Here is a 13,348-nt window from a genome sequence, read left to right as displayed (position 1 = left end):
AACATAGTCCGTCTTTTTTGAAGACGGAGTAAAATGACAACTCGTTGCACAAAAATGTTGCTGTTGCCCGCTCGCGAGCACCTCGTGATTGCAGTCGACAAATCGAGTATCGACTGAATATTGGTCACGCTTATCGATTAAATAGCCGAACTTGTTTCATTTGAATCATCCTCGACCCATTATTCATCCTATTACTGAGCCCAAGTTCATTTGAATTGTCAATTTCTATAAGTTCACACATACATATACTGTATTTAGAACTATGTTTATGAAAAAAAGTGGAGACATATTTTAAAGTTTTTCATTTGAATTTCATATATAGATGACCATATCCGCCTGGTTTTGTTGAAATGTATATGAATATAAATTCATCTCGATAGTTGTAGGTCAACTGTCAAAATAAGAATAAAGAAGGCAATAACGCAATTAGTAATCATTAGAGCGTCGTAACAGTCACAACTCAGTCATTTTTGGCAATATTTTATCTTTTTCCACAATCTATCGATAAAACTATCGACTACAACTACATAACTATTTAAAATTTTATGAAAACTGGCAACCATAAAAAATGTCATTTTACTCCGTCCTAAAAAAAGATAGACTATACACAACATGGTCTCATTTTACAAGTAACAAACTGATATAACTTGTGTTGCGACTGTAAAATATGACTTTTGACATGTTTATAATATAAGACAGATGCTTACAGTTCCGGAAAACTTACGTTAATAATAATTGTAACTTTTTTATGAAAAAAAAACCGAGCTCATAAGTTCGTGGAATTCCATCTTTTTGCCGACTTTAATTGAAATCGGTTAACGAAAAGTGAAAGTTCGTTTCACAAATGCCAGAGTAATCGCATAATAAACACAAAAAAAATCAAATCAAAGTTGAATTGAAAACCTCATTTAAAAAAAAATGTAGATTATCGAGTTTTTACAAGCCATATAAAAATATCTTATCAACTTGTTCAACCTAGCTAAAATAGCTACCCAGTTAAGTAGTTATGTTGCATGTCAATATTCCATAACTAGCGACGGCATATACAGACAGTCGGTTGTCATAAAGCCCGCTACGACGCGTGGGGCGCTCGCAAACTGAGCCAGAGCGCTATAAACTCAATATTGCCTATAGAGATACAGATGTTAGGTGCAGATGGATTAGAAAACGTCCTGGTTTTATAAATGTGTTTCTGTTAAGTGCATCTGTTGCTGAGAGATTTTGTATTGCTGCTGATGGCAATTACCCAGCACTGATGTCAGTGCTGGTGTCTCAGAGAGATCTTTGCTTATCATGCCGACTAGAAAGACCTGGTTGTATTCGAGTAGTTTCACAAACTTTATCCAAGATAGATTATTTAGTTATGTTTATTGTTAAAAATCAGCACACGAGTTCAAAAAGATTCAAAACAAGAGGCCGCATATTAAATAAATAATTTAAAATAATTTCTGAAGTCTATAAAAGAACTAACCTAATAAAAATACCTAATCGAGTAAAAATCATTTATGGTAACTGGTGAGTATATGACGATGGAATAATATTCAATTTAACAACTATAGAATTAAGGAAGTGTATTTTGTGCGCTTGTAGGTAGCCGTTGAAGTCAATTGCGATAACAGCGGCGTAACAAACGGCATTGGCGCGATATCATGAAACTGCACCATGCAATGTGGTTAAACGTAGCCGCAAAGCCGCCGATGTATAGATGCAAGGAGATAAAATATGTAGACGTTATGTGTACAACACAATAGGTTGCATGTTATCTCGAAGGACGTGCAAGTGTGAGCATTATCGCTTTGCCCCCGTGTTCGCCTGATTGTTTTGTGGGCAATTAGCGTGGCCCGTCCCGCACGTGCCCGGTTTGGCCCAGACGACGGCGGCCGGCGGTTGGTAGTCAGTTCAGTACTCCGCGCGCGCCCTTTGCGAGCGGTCGTTTCTTTGTTCCTCGTCGCGCTTCAACTCGAATCCGACGAAGCGAAGCGATCTCGAACGGGACGTTCGGTCGACGCATCCCGCCGCCACGGCCCACGCCGCTCGGTACTTTTTTACCCCAACTTTTGCTGCACTTTTCTCAACTTCCGAATTTTTTGCGACTCCCTAACTTCTGACACCTGTTGGTGTTTATTTTAACATTTAGCAAATGACTTTATATTTTATTTCACAATTTGTTTTGAGGTTTTTCGTAGTTTAGACAACTTTATTGGAAGCCTAAATTCATGTTGGAATTTTTGGTTTTTAACATTAAAAAAATAATAATTTATCGTTATTAAGCACTTACTGGAACGTTTAAAATTACGAAACGAATTAAGGACTCTTTCTTATAGTTACTCATTCCTAACGCGACGACGACGCGGGAGTCGGCGTTAATCAGAAATAATAAGGCAAACGGGCCACATATTTCACAGCTCGGAGATTCGCCGGCAAAAAGTTCCCTCTAAAAGTCCTTAAGTCGACAAGAAGTTCGCAGTCAAAACTTCTTCCCAGTGTTGTACGCACGAGTTTGCAAACTTTTCAGTTTTCGAACTTTTATTGAAAATTTCCTGATTCCTCTTGACGTTTATGGAACAAAAAAGTACCGGGCGTACATTTACGTGGTTCTGTTTACAGGCACAATTAAGTGACGTTTTCATTAATATGAACTATTTATTAACTCTCATTTAGTTTAGAAGTGAAGTGAGTGTCAGATATCGAAATGGCAGCAGCTATGATATCGGATCGTGGACTCCGTAAAAAGTTGACTCAAGAAGCCATTCCGGTGAAAACTCCCAGGAAACCTTCCAAGCGTAAGTCAACGCCAAGTAGCTCTAAGAGCGATAAAAAAAACGAACAAAATAACAACAAGCGACCGAAAATACAAACGGGAGACCCCAAGTTGGACCTGTTTTCGACTTATCAACCGTGGGTAATACAGACTTATGGAGATTTGGCGAAAACCAAGACAATTACCCTAAAGAAGTACGCACGAATCCTACGCACGTTGCGTGGGGAGGAATGCAATAGTTCAGACAGTTCCAAGTTCCGTTTTTGGGTGAAAGCGAAGGGATTCCATATCGGAAAGCCTCCAGGGTACGATGCGAAACCAGCAGATGGTATCGTATGCAGATATAGTGTCGTGGATGCAGATGGGTGCGCCAAAGGGCCAGATGGTCAGGAGATATACACCGGTTCTCAGAACGATCCACCATTGTACATTCCGACGCCACCTTTAAAGGTAAGTTAATGTAATGTATCCCTCGTCTAATATATCTCGTTCAGAGTCATTGTTCAATAATGGCACTTCATTGTTGCTACATGCGACAAAACAATTCTTAATAATAAATAATAAAATAATAAAAAGACTTTATTCTTCAAACAAAACATAAGATAAAACAATGCTTAATTAAACATTAAAAGGTTAAAAAAGCCTCAGCAATTTGCTGGTTTTCAGGCTTTTGACAAAATCGCCGCTGGAGACACCGTAGCATATAGAGACACCTTATACGCTAACATTAGCAAAGAATGCTCAAACATTTGTTTTATTTATGCGTCTTTATCAAATAATTCATGAACCTTATCTTATTTTAAAACGCTTACGCAGCTGACTACGAATGAGACAGAAGAGCCGCGATCAGCTGAAGAAACAGGTGATTTCGTTTCCGAAACACCAAGACAGCATAACGAATGAACAGATTGTATTAGTCATCCAATAGTCATCACAACTAGAGTGACTAGATAGGCGATATTCGGTCGCGCTGCTCGCAAAAATACGTAATCAGCTAAGCTAATCACAGTTTTAACAAAAGTGTTGTTGAAAAGAGAACCTTGACTTTAAAGAGAAAGAACACTAGTTAGAATAAATAGTCTTATTGAAATATATATATAATGTTGACGCTAGAGCTAGAGGAATGAGCCGGAGATCAAAGAACAGGTGAAGTGTGCCACCGCAGTACCAGGCTCGCATGAATTTCTAGGCAGCTTCATTATCGTTAACCCGATGCGGGGCCATTCATCACGGTGACGCGACTGGCTGTGGCGAGCTGCCGCGCCGTCCGCCGGTTGGGCGCCTTTTGCAATCTAGTGTTGTAAACCAGATACTCGATGAGACACAATCTTTATTCAGCTTTCTCGTCATAAGTGTGCTTAGAGACGAATGAGAACTTGATGAGATTGTAATTATTTTTCCCTTGAATGTCGAGAATCAAACGACATTGTTTCCGTAACTAAACAATTGTAATTAATATGTACTATATATATAGAACGAGTCGTCACAAATATTATTGTTATTATTATTGTAGAAATTAAACAACGTGACTTGTTAACAACTCAGTCCTGTTCAGAAATTGAGCATAATATTAAATACCATCGGAGAAAACAGGTGATTGTGTTAAAAGAAGTACTAGGATGATATAAATATGTAAGAGATCAATCAAAAGCGATTATTTTTAGAAAACATATGAACAGAGCGTTGTGTTACTAATTTTGAATGTGAATGCTGACAGTTAAATTAATGCGGGCATCTATACCACAGCAAAATGAAGCGACGAAATTGCAATATAAACGCCATTGGAGCTTGCATGCAAATGATATATCGTCTTACGTTTCAAGTTCCAGGTCGATCTATCTACATTTAACCATTCATAGCAGGCAACGAATGTTCTCGTAGCACACCTGTTATATGTTGATGGGTCAACATATGAGACTATTATAATGGAACAGTCCTCCGCAAAAAAAGAGTATTTGTCAAAATCGTCACGTTTTGCAGTCAAGTTCACAATCTACGAACGCGGGATGATATTATGTTGAGGTGACTGTATTGGCGAATTTTAGTAATCATAGCTGCCCCAACAATTTCAACAGTTCTTATCAAACAAACATATATCATATTCCCCACCCTCGCATGCTTTCGCAATTTTCAAATGCCACAGGTATTGTAGTGTTCAAATATTTGCATGATCATTCTCGGATCTTCGGCTATCAGAGTATGTATGCAACCCGAGATGCAACACTGTAGTTGCTTGCTGTTACCAAACATGCATAAGCGTGTTCTATGACAGAGGTAAACAGATACAATACTTGCCGAGCCCAAACAACGTCCATTCAGTGGTAAACCTATACGATCTGACATTCATAGATGAACCCTTAGCGAACTTTAAAGTTTTAAGTGTAATTTGACAAAGAAGGTAGTTATTGTAATGGCAATGTTTCCTTTTCAATCGACGATGTGAAGTACTATCTTTTTGTCACTGCAGGGTGTCAAATACCATTTTAAGAGGTTTATTCAATACAAACACTATTTCTTCCGTAAATGAATCAATAATAAATCACATTCTTGCAATTTCAGTTCAGTGTCACATATAAATATAATTTGCAATATGTCCTTTACTCGCCATATCTATATCCAGAATCCCAACCAACAATATCCTAAGCAAGTAGCGTTCAAAAGCAGTGTGAACACGCGTCGAAATATTAATAAGTGGGACCCAGCCCCTCTTGGGTTCAGGTTCAGGTGAGGCCAGCGGCGGCGGCGGCGGCCTCTTTAATAAACATGAGGCGCGGCCGGCCCGCTAATAATAAATGAGCGAGCGACCCGCTCTGCCGGTGCGCCGGCTGCCACGTCGCGTTTGAACACCCGCCGTATGGCTACGGAAACTTGGTGTTGGCTATATATTTCATCATATAAAATTCTGCCAGCCTCTTGTATAATTTAGTCATCTTATTCAAGGTTTTGTAAAGTTTTATAAGATGACTATTGACAACGCTTCCAATTAAATTGTCAGGATTAGAAGAGTTGTAATTTTTAACAGGTCCTAGGATGTAACTGATTATTAATATCCTCATCTGCATATAAGATTTAAAAAAAGGCTAACTTTGAGATCGAATTGTAAACTCTTATGAATAATGCATATGCGGAGACGATGAAGATAAAATCTATGCTCGAATAGATATAATAGGACGTTGTTCCCCAGAACTATGAAAACACAAATAACGAAACTAGTGTACCAGCATTCATTCCATCTATAGCCAACATACATGTGAATTTCATGCAAGCCATAGTAGTATATTTCGACGTACAGCGCACAACAGAGGTATAATTCATCACGCAATCGGTCGCTCGCGGGTGACACGCCTGATTAAAATGAATGCCCGCACCCTACCCGTTTTTACCTGGCAGAATTAAACGCTTGCTAGCCGCGCCGGTTAAACTCCTAGAATTTATGGCACTCTAATCCTGGTAATTAAGATAGATCTATAAAATGTTCATAGAACAAAATGTTTTTTAAATGTAGGATATATTTTTTGGGTTATGGGTGATTCGGTAAAAAAATCGCGCCACCATTTACCATGAAAAAGGTACAAAGTAGAATAGATTTACAAATTAGCCAAATTTTGCAGCATAACCGGCAAAAATAAAAATACCTAAGCTAAAACAACGGATGCAGTCGTCGCGGCAATTAAATTATTCCGCGTCACCACACCACACAGCAGCGGCGGCGGGTTGAGACCGGGTTGGGCGGCAGTTAATTCCTTCACTTTGATATAAAAATCTACAACTCCGAAAAGTACCAAGTTTTGGTTCATTGGTTCCAAAGAAAATGGTTTTTCGTTTTATAATTAAGTCCATGACAGGTAAAAAAAATCGTTCCGTCGCTTTCGTAGGGAAACAAACTAGTAAGTACTCTATTGTAACGAATAGTTATTCAGTTCCTTCGACCATCATTGTGGAGATACTATGCAAACACAATATTTATTAAGTCTTGTTATTCCCCAGTATCTTGCATAATGCATCTGAAAATCGACGTTTAATTTTTAAAAGAATCTCATCTTAAATTTATCGAGAGAATTGATGATGCACTCGATTGTCTCGATGTGCGGCGAGAAATCATCGATACTTTCGATACAAAGTACCAGGAGAGCAGCGGCATGAGCAGTCAATGAGGCGATGCGTTATACAAGGCGAGTGTGGCATCGATCGCCTCTTATCGCCCACATATCCGATCAGAGCGGCGACTGTGGGGACACACAGTTGTGTGGGACGATGCTGACTAATTAACGGCTTTTTAATGATTCTTTTTATAAATATTGTATAGTACAAAAGAGGTTTCTGCAGCTGTCGTTTCTTATCAACAATTAAATGCCGACAGCCCAGGACTATAACCCTGTGGGACTCTATTTTGAGAGCCTTAATTTAGTAATTTCGATTTATGTTGTTGATCAATGAGAAGAACTTGACTTATAAGATTACAGATTAGATTACGGTTCACAGTAATATCAAATTTTGTGATGAAACATTTATATTCAAAGTAAGTCTTCAATTCAAACATTCAATTGCAGGACGAAACTTCGTTACAATCCATCACTTGTCCGATACGTTTTCCTACTTGACAATTTACGTAAAAATTTCGCGAATTTCTTCGAGATTTGCTTCGCTTGATTAGTTTGGGTGATATTCTGAACACAGAAGTCACATCAGGTGAAATAAATGACGTATGAAAAAAATTTTCTAATATAAGTATCTATCAAACCTTTCGTTGCTTCTGGAATGTAATATGCTATTATTTCGGGTAAAACCTCCAAAAAAATATTATCTGCGAGGGAAAAAATGGTCCCTAGATCATAAAATCCATTACGATAATAATGATGGTGCCAGGAAGTCATAAGTCGTCAGTCGTATCGAGCCATATGCACCGAGCAGTATGTGGCCGCAGCCACACCATTGTCCTGGTCGTTTTTGCTAAACCGCGCACCGCTCGGAGCCCACCGGAATATAAATTGAATGCGAACGTTTGTTTAAAATTTCACACCGCGTCGCCGTTGTCATGCGCGCATGGATATTGGTGAAATGTACCACAAGGGCCGCTTTTATGTTTCCCGTTGGTTTATCAGCAGGTTTTTGTTTGTCGACACCAATGGGTATTGTGCACCATGTAGGGTCCCCAACATTTTAGGATACTGTTGGCTTCACATTACTCTAAGAATTGTCAGTAACAAACACTAAAATTTAAAAGAACGTACAATTACAATAAGAGTGCGGGCTATGTTCGCTATACTAGTGAATTTTGTCCCCTGTGATCTGTGATGATTAGCCATTTGGCTCAACGTATTTACCATCACTTGGTCGATCGAGCAAATTTCAAGATTTGCTCATAAACTCTGAGGAAGTTAGCATGAATAGTTCTGCTTTATTAAGTCTTAGTACATGTGCTACAATTTATGCCATGTAAGTATAAAATCATCACGCTAGCAATGGTTCTTCATAATAATATTTCTTTAATTTATTGAAACTACAAAGCTATGATGTACGGCATAGATGAAAAGATTTACTATGTAACTTTTTTTTCCTTATTATTACAATCGTAATTTTCAGTGGCTATGTTTACTATAGTGTCTGATTTATTAAAATATGTCCTCACATTTTCAGCGTATCATGAAATTTTGAACAATTTCATTGTTTTTTAAAGCTTTATCGTGTTTCTTGGACAGTATATTACAAAACGAAATATTAGAAGTAAATTATAAAATTGTAAAATGTAATGTTCTTACAATTAATACATTACAGGAAATCAACGGGCTTAAAACAAAAGCAGACGACGACGGTAAGTTATGAACGTTCCTAAGTAGAACGTTCTCAGACAACATACTGTAGTCAACCCGATTTGCATACATCATATCTATAAAGCCAAAGCTTGAGTTCTACCGAAGCAAACTTTATAATCCGGGTGGGATCGGCGGCCATTGTAAAAATTACGCCATAAATCGGGCCCGGGCCGCTCCCGACGAGTGAACGGACGGCGGCCCGCATCGCCTCGTAAATTACACTCGGAATGGAGGCCGGCGCGGCCCGCCGCGACATCACAAAGGCGCGGCGAAAAAATATAGATAAGACACAGAGAGTTTGATGCTTCTTACAGCTCCTCTTGTATTAACGAGTTGAAGTATTGTTTTATTTTCGTTGACAGGGCTACGCTGTATTATTTAACTTTCATGTGGAAGATTGTTCAGAAAAGTGTAAACTAATTTCTGTTTGGGACCTTAGGGGAAATCAACTGAAAGAAACGCTTTGTCGAAATTTGAAGTAAGATTAAATAAATAAATAAACTTTTAAACACAACAGAAAAGTAGTGGTAAAAAAATCTAAACTAACTCTCTTGACGAAATACTGCTGGATTCCATAACGATGTAGGTGTACCAGGAATACATGGCCCAGTGCGTGCGGTCATTAAATAGTTGACCGCTGTAACTGTGGGTGGGACGCGGAAGGCACTTGCAGTGATGAAGATGAACAAAAAGCCGGTCCGCAATCGCATTGCGGGCGTTCGCCTGGCGGCGGGGCACCAGGCTGCCAGAACGCGGAGATAAGTAATTCTGTGCCGCGCGCCGGGGCCGGGAGAGGGGCGGTGGGAGGCGGCGAGGCGGGGGTAAATGCTCGCGCGGCAGCGGCGGCGGCGGGTAATTGGTTCGCGCCGCCCGAGGCGAGCCCGTAGTATCGCTCTTTAGCGACGGCGCCCTCCGGTGTCGGGCGCGGACACGAAATTCATGCAGTCTACTTTATATTTAAAATTTGTTGTATACTATTATTTAATCTTTTCAATCTCAAAGCTATTGAAATTAAATAATAGGGTATTGAAATATACGCTGTCTCCATGACATAAGGCACATTTTATTAGGCGAGGTTGGATTACTTATATGTATAATTGAGTACATTCTTTTTTACTTTGTTGTAGTGCAGTCAACAGCACATTAACACACACACTTTATACACTTTTATTCGAATCACGTATCCAGGCCAACGGAACAAGATCCGTCAATGTGTAGCGCCTGTGCTGCCGTCTGTACATAATTGCATTATTAGTTTCATACATTTTTATCGAATTTCCTTTGACGGTAATGTACTGCAACGTACTGAGCTTCACTTTTACGAGCAATACTTTTTCAAATTATGTATTTGCAAATGGTGTAATGTACAACTTTGATCAACATGCTTTGGCTTGCTTGTTCACGTTACACAAATTGAAGGCTTAACCTAATAAATACAACAAAATAAATTCTTTATTATTTGTAAACAAATTATTTATTTTACTTTTAGCTTATATCATTTATGTAATTATGATGATTGCAGTTATTCATAGAGGTAGATTTTTAATGTCAATTAAAAAAAATATACCAAAAATAAAATAATGTACCAGTCTACTCCATATATTTCCGGCCGGCTGTTTGTCATGCTACCGCGAAGTTATAGCTATGTCATGCGGCCACCGGCGCGCCACTTTATACATCCGACGGCGCTACCGCCCGCCACGAGCTACACTGCCACATCTACATACATAACGCACTATAGATGTACTATTGAGCTGTGTCGGTGTGGTGTCAAGGCGTGTAGTGAAAAGTTGCCTTATTGAGTTTTGTTTGACAGTTAGGCTCAGCGCTAATGATGGGGAATTTCGCAATTTAGGAGCTAGTGATTTTCGTTCGTTACGTCTCGGTAACGAACTAACGATCGATTTGAGAATTGTGACTTTGATTGATTCGTCTTTAGAAGGGATTGTCGTTGTTATCCGACTGTGGTGAAGCAAAGGAGAGTGTTGCATTCCACGTAATCTATACGTGTCTGTATGTTAGCATCAGAAGTGTTGTGTTGTATGATTGTAATAAAAATTAATGTTCCAGGAATTGTTCTGTAGATTGTAGACTCTGATCTATAGGGACCTGATCTGACCCCGACAGCCAATCTTCACTGATTCTAAATTGGCGTACAAAAGACGCCAACGGCGTCGCGTCGAATACGTAATTGTCATTCTTACCGAAAAGGACAAAACATAATTGTTTAGCAAAAAGTAACAAAGAACATGTTATTAGTAAATTTTAGTAAGTATTTTATTTAATTGAATGCCTCTAAGCTCATTTAATAATAATTATAACCAATCAGACAGATCAAATTTTGCATCGACTTTTTGATAGCCTTTGATTGGCTGGCTTATCATAAAAATCTCATCAGACAGGAATAACAATAGAAAAAAACTTCAGTCAACTTCTTCATTTGAATTATGAACTTTAAAACAAAATACTATTTCGTCATGCAATATCGAAATTCTTTAAAACATCACTGCCTACTACGACAAGGTGTTGTTTTAGGTCCGGGTACTTTTATAACAGACGAAAAAGTCTTTGTCCTTACAACAACAGGCGCCAGACGGCTTCACATCAAAGGGGGCGAGAAAGAAACTGTATTTTTAAGGTCTATATTTCTACTTTTATATAACTACGTACGTTAAGTCTTGATATAATGTTCAAATTGCTTAGTGTTTTAGCGATCTTCGTCCTTATTCCCCTTATACGTGTGAGTTGAATAAGATTCTAAAAAGTGTTTTAAGGATAATGAAATGTACTTTTATTGAAGTATGAAATTGCGTGGTCTTTATGGTTCATGCCAAACGCATCAACGACATCGCAGCGAAATTAAAATTTTTGCATTACACTATTGACATGATTATTTTGTTGTATTTTTTACCGTAAATTAAGTCTTTGTGTTACGAATGCTGTTTGAAAAGTTAAAACCGAACTCAATTTGCTTTCGTCGCGGAAGACATTCATAATTAAGTTGTACCTATTTAAGAAGATATGAAAAGAACTAGTGCATCTCCGGTTTGTTTGACTTGACTGTACTTATTAACATTAAACTGGCGAGTTTGGTCTAGTTACTTTTTTTTTATAATTATAAGTAAGGGTACTTTTCAAGACGTATTAACGTTGTATAAACGTTGACATAAACATCGATTTTCAAAACGACCGCTAGTCGAATATTCAAAAATTAGAACGTGTCGCGAGGCGAGCGAGCGGGTGGCGACGACGGCACGTTCGTTTCGCTCGCCATTTTATGTCGCGTTTTTACGACGCAGCCGATAACGTTTACGAGGCGCGCTGAGTGGCGTCGCCGCGGCTCGCCCCGGCTGATTGCATGCGAGCACCACGTGAATAGAGATTGTATTTTATTTATCGACAATCGATGTTGATAATTTGGAAACGTATACAATTTTTAATAAATAATAATAATAATGTTTTTTTACTTTAAACAATAATGTACAGACACACAAAATAATTAATTATAAATTATAAAATAAGGCTAAGAAAATTGTACATTTCAAATTATGTAAGCCTCTGCAGCCGAACTAGGATTATAATATAGATAATTTAAAATCATAGAAGTGTCAGAACAATGCGCTAACTAAAAATTTCCTACTTTTGACACTAGTTGAATCAAACCCCTTCAAATTCAGGTAAACGCTAACTAGATTGTATAAAGCACTTCTAGTGATTCATAGTGAGCATTACCGGAACTTGGAGGCCTATACACAGCAGTGGGTGGAGTGAGGCTGTATATGATGATGATGATTACCGGTATAGATTCGTGTTAGCACCATTTCTATTTTATACATGTCGACTTTGCCTATGTTTTTGTTCTAGGTCTTGCTAGTGACGTTGTTTTAGTTTTTATCTAGGACAAATGATACCTACAACATTTATTTTTCTCCTCTAATATAAGAAAACGTAAGTCTGTTTATCGACAACATTCTTTAACAGCTGCTATAAAATTATGATGTAAAAAACGATAAAGAAACAGGTGAGCTTTTGCCTTCTATGTAGGAAGATGCCAAGGGCCTGCACCGTTAAATCTCTTCAAATGTACCACGTGCACTAAATTCAGCATCATTTACATGTCAGATAATTATTTTGCAGAATTCTGTGAAGATCAGTTAACACTTCAATTCGTACTGGACTTAAAGATACGTTTCAGTCGCTTTAAAACTTTTGCATCAACAATATTATTAAATTGGCGTATCGATAAGCTTGTTAGCTAAAAACTTAACAGCTCTATGACTGGCGGGTCGTGTATCCGTGACACATCGTACACTCGACGACACCGGCGTATTTTATGCGCCCTGCTTCACCACCCCGCTGCCGCCGCGCCGCCTCTCTTCTCCGCCCCGCTACTGCCGCCGGCCGCTCTCTCGAAATACACTCACTGTAATGAGCGTCACCCTTACCAGAGACAAGTTTAGTAATAAGTACACTAGCGGTGTATTTTTAATTATTATACTCAACTGGTGTACTGTAATCCCCTGAAAAATTTTTAGAAAAAGCGCCCTTTCTACAAAACACGATATACGCTGGCAAGTTATTCCAGCAATGTTAGTGCTGTTCAGGATTGACATCAATGTTGAAGAAATAAGTTCTTTAATATTGCGCAGCATTGGAATGCTGTTGCATTCTATTCCCGATAGAAGATTTCATAGCATGATCTGAGTTTACTACACTAGCTCAATGTTGACTAGCGATTTGATGTGTGTTTGAATAGTAGCAGCTGACTTTATTA

The 13,348-nt window shown here is 38.5% G+C and overlaps 1 protein-coding gene across 4 annotated transcripts in view; it reads left to right on the top strand.

The window, feature by feature from the left end:
- The first annotated feature begins 1,912 nt into the window (after positions 1–1,912).
- Positions 1,913–13,348, top strand: part of LOC113239761 (nucleolar protein 4) — a 221,885-nt gene continuing 210,449 nt past the window's right edge. For all 4 annotated transcript variants that reach the window (XM_026476866.1, XM_026476865.1, XM_026476863.1 and 1 more), the window contains exons 1-2: positions 1,913–2,037; positions 2,608–3,211. In XM_026476866.1, the coding sequence (XP_026332651.1) occupies positions 2,693–3,211 (519 nt within the window). In that variant the 5' untranslated portion in view covers positions 1,913–2,037; positions 2,608–2,692. The remainder of the gene's footprint in view (positions 2,038–2,607; positions 3,212–13,348) is intronic.

This window comes from Hyposmocoma kahamanoa, unplaced genomic scaffold (assembly GCF_003589595.1).
Source record: "Hyposmocoma kahamanoa isolate Upper Pololo Valley unplaced genomic scaffold, ASM358959v1 116, whole genome shotgun sequence".
In the NCBI taxonomy this organism is placed as follows: Eukaryota; Metazoa; Arthropoda; class Insecta; order Lepidoptera; family Cosmopterigidae; genus Hyposmocoma; species Hyposmocoma kahamanoa.
Note: the sequence above shows the minus strand (reverse complement) of the source record. Positions and strands in the feature narration are given on the sequence as shown.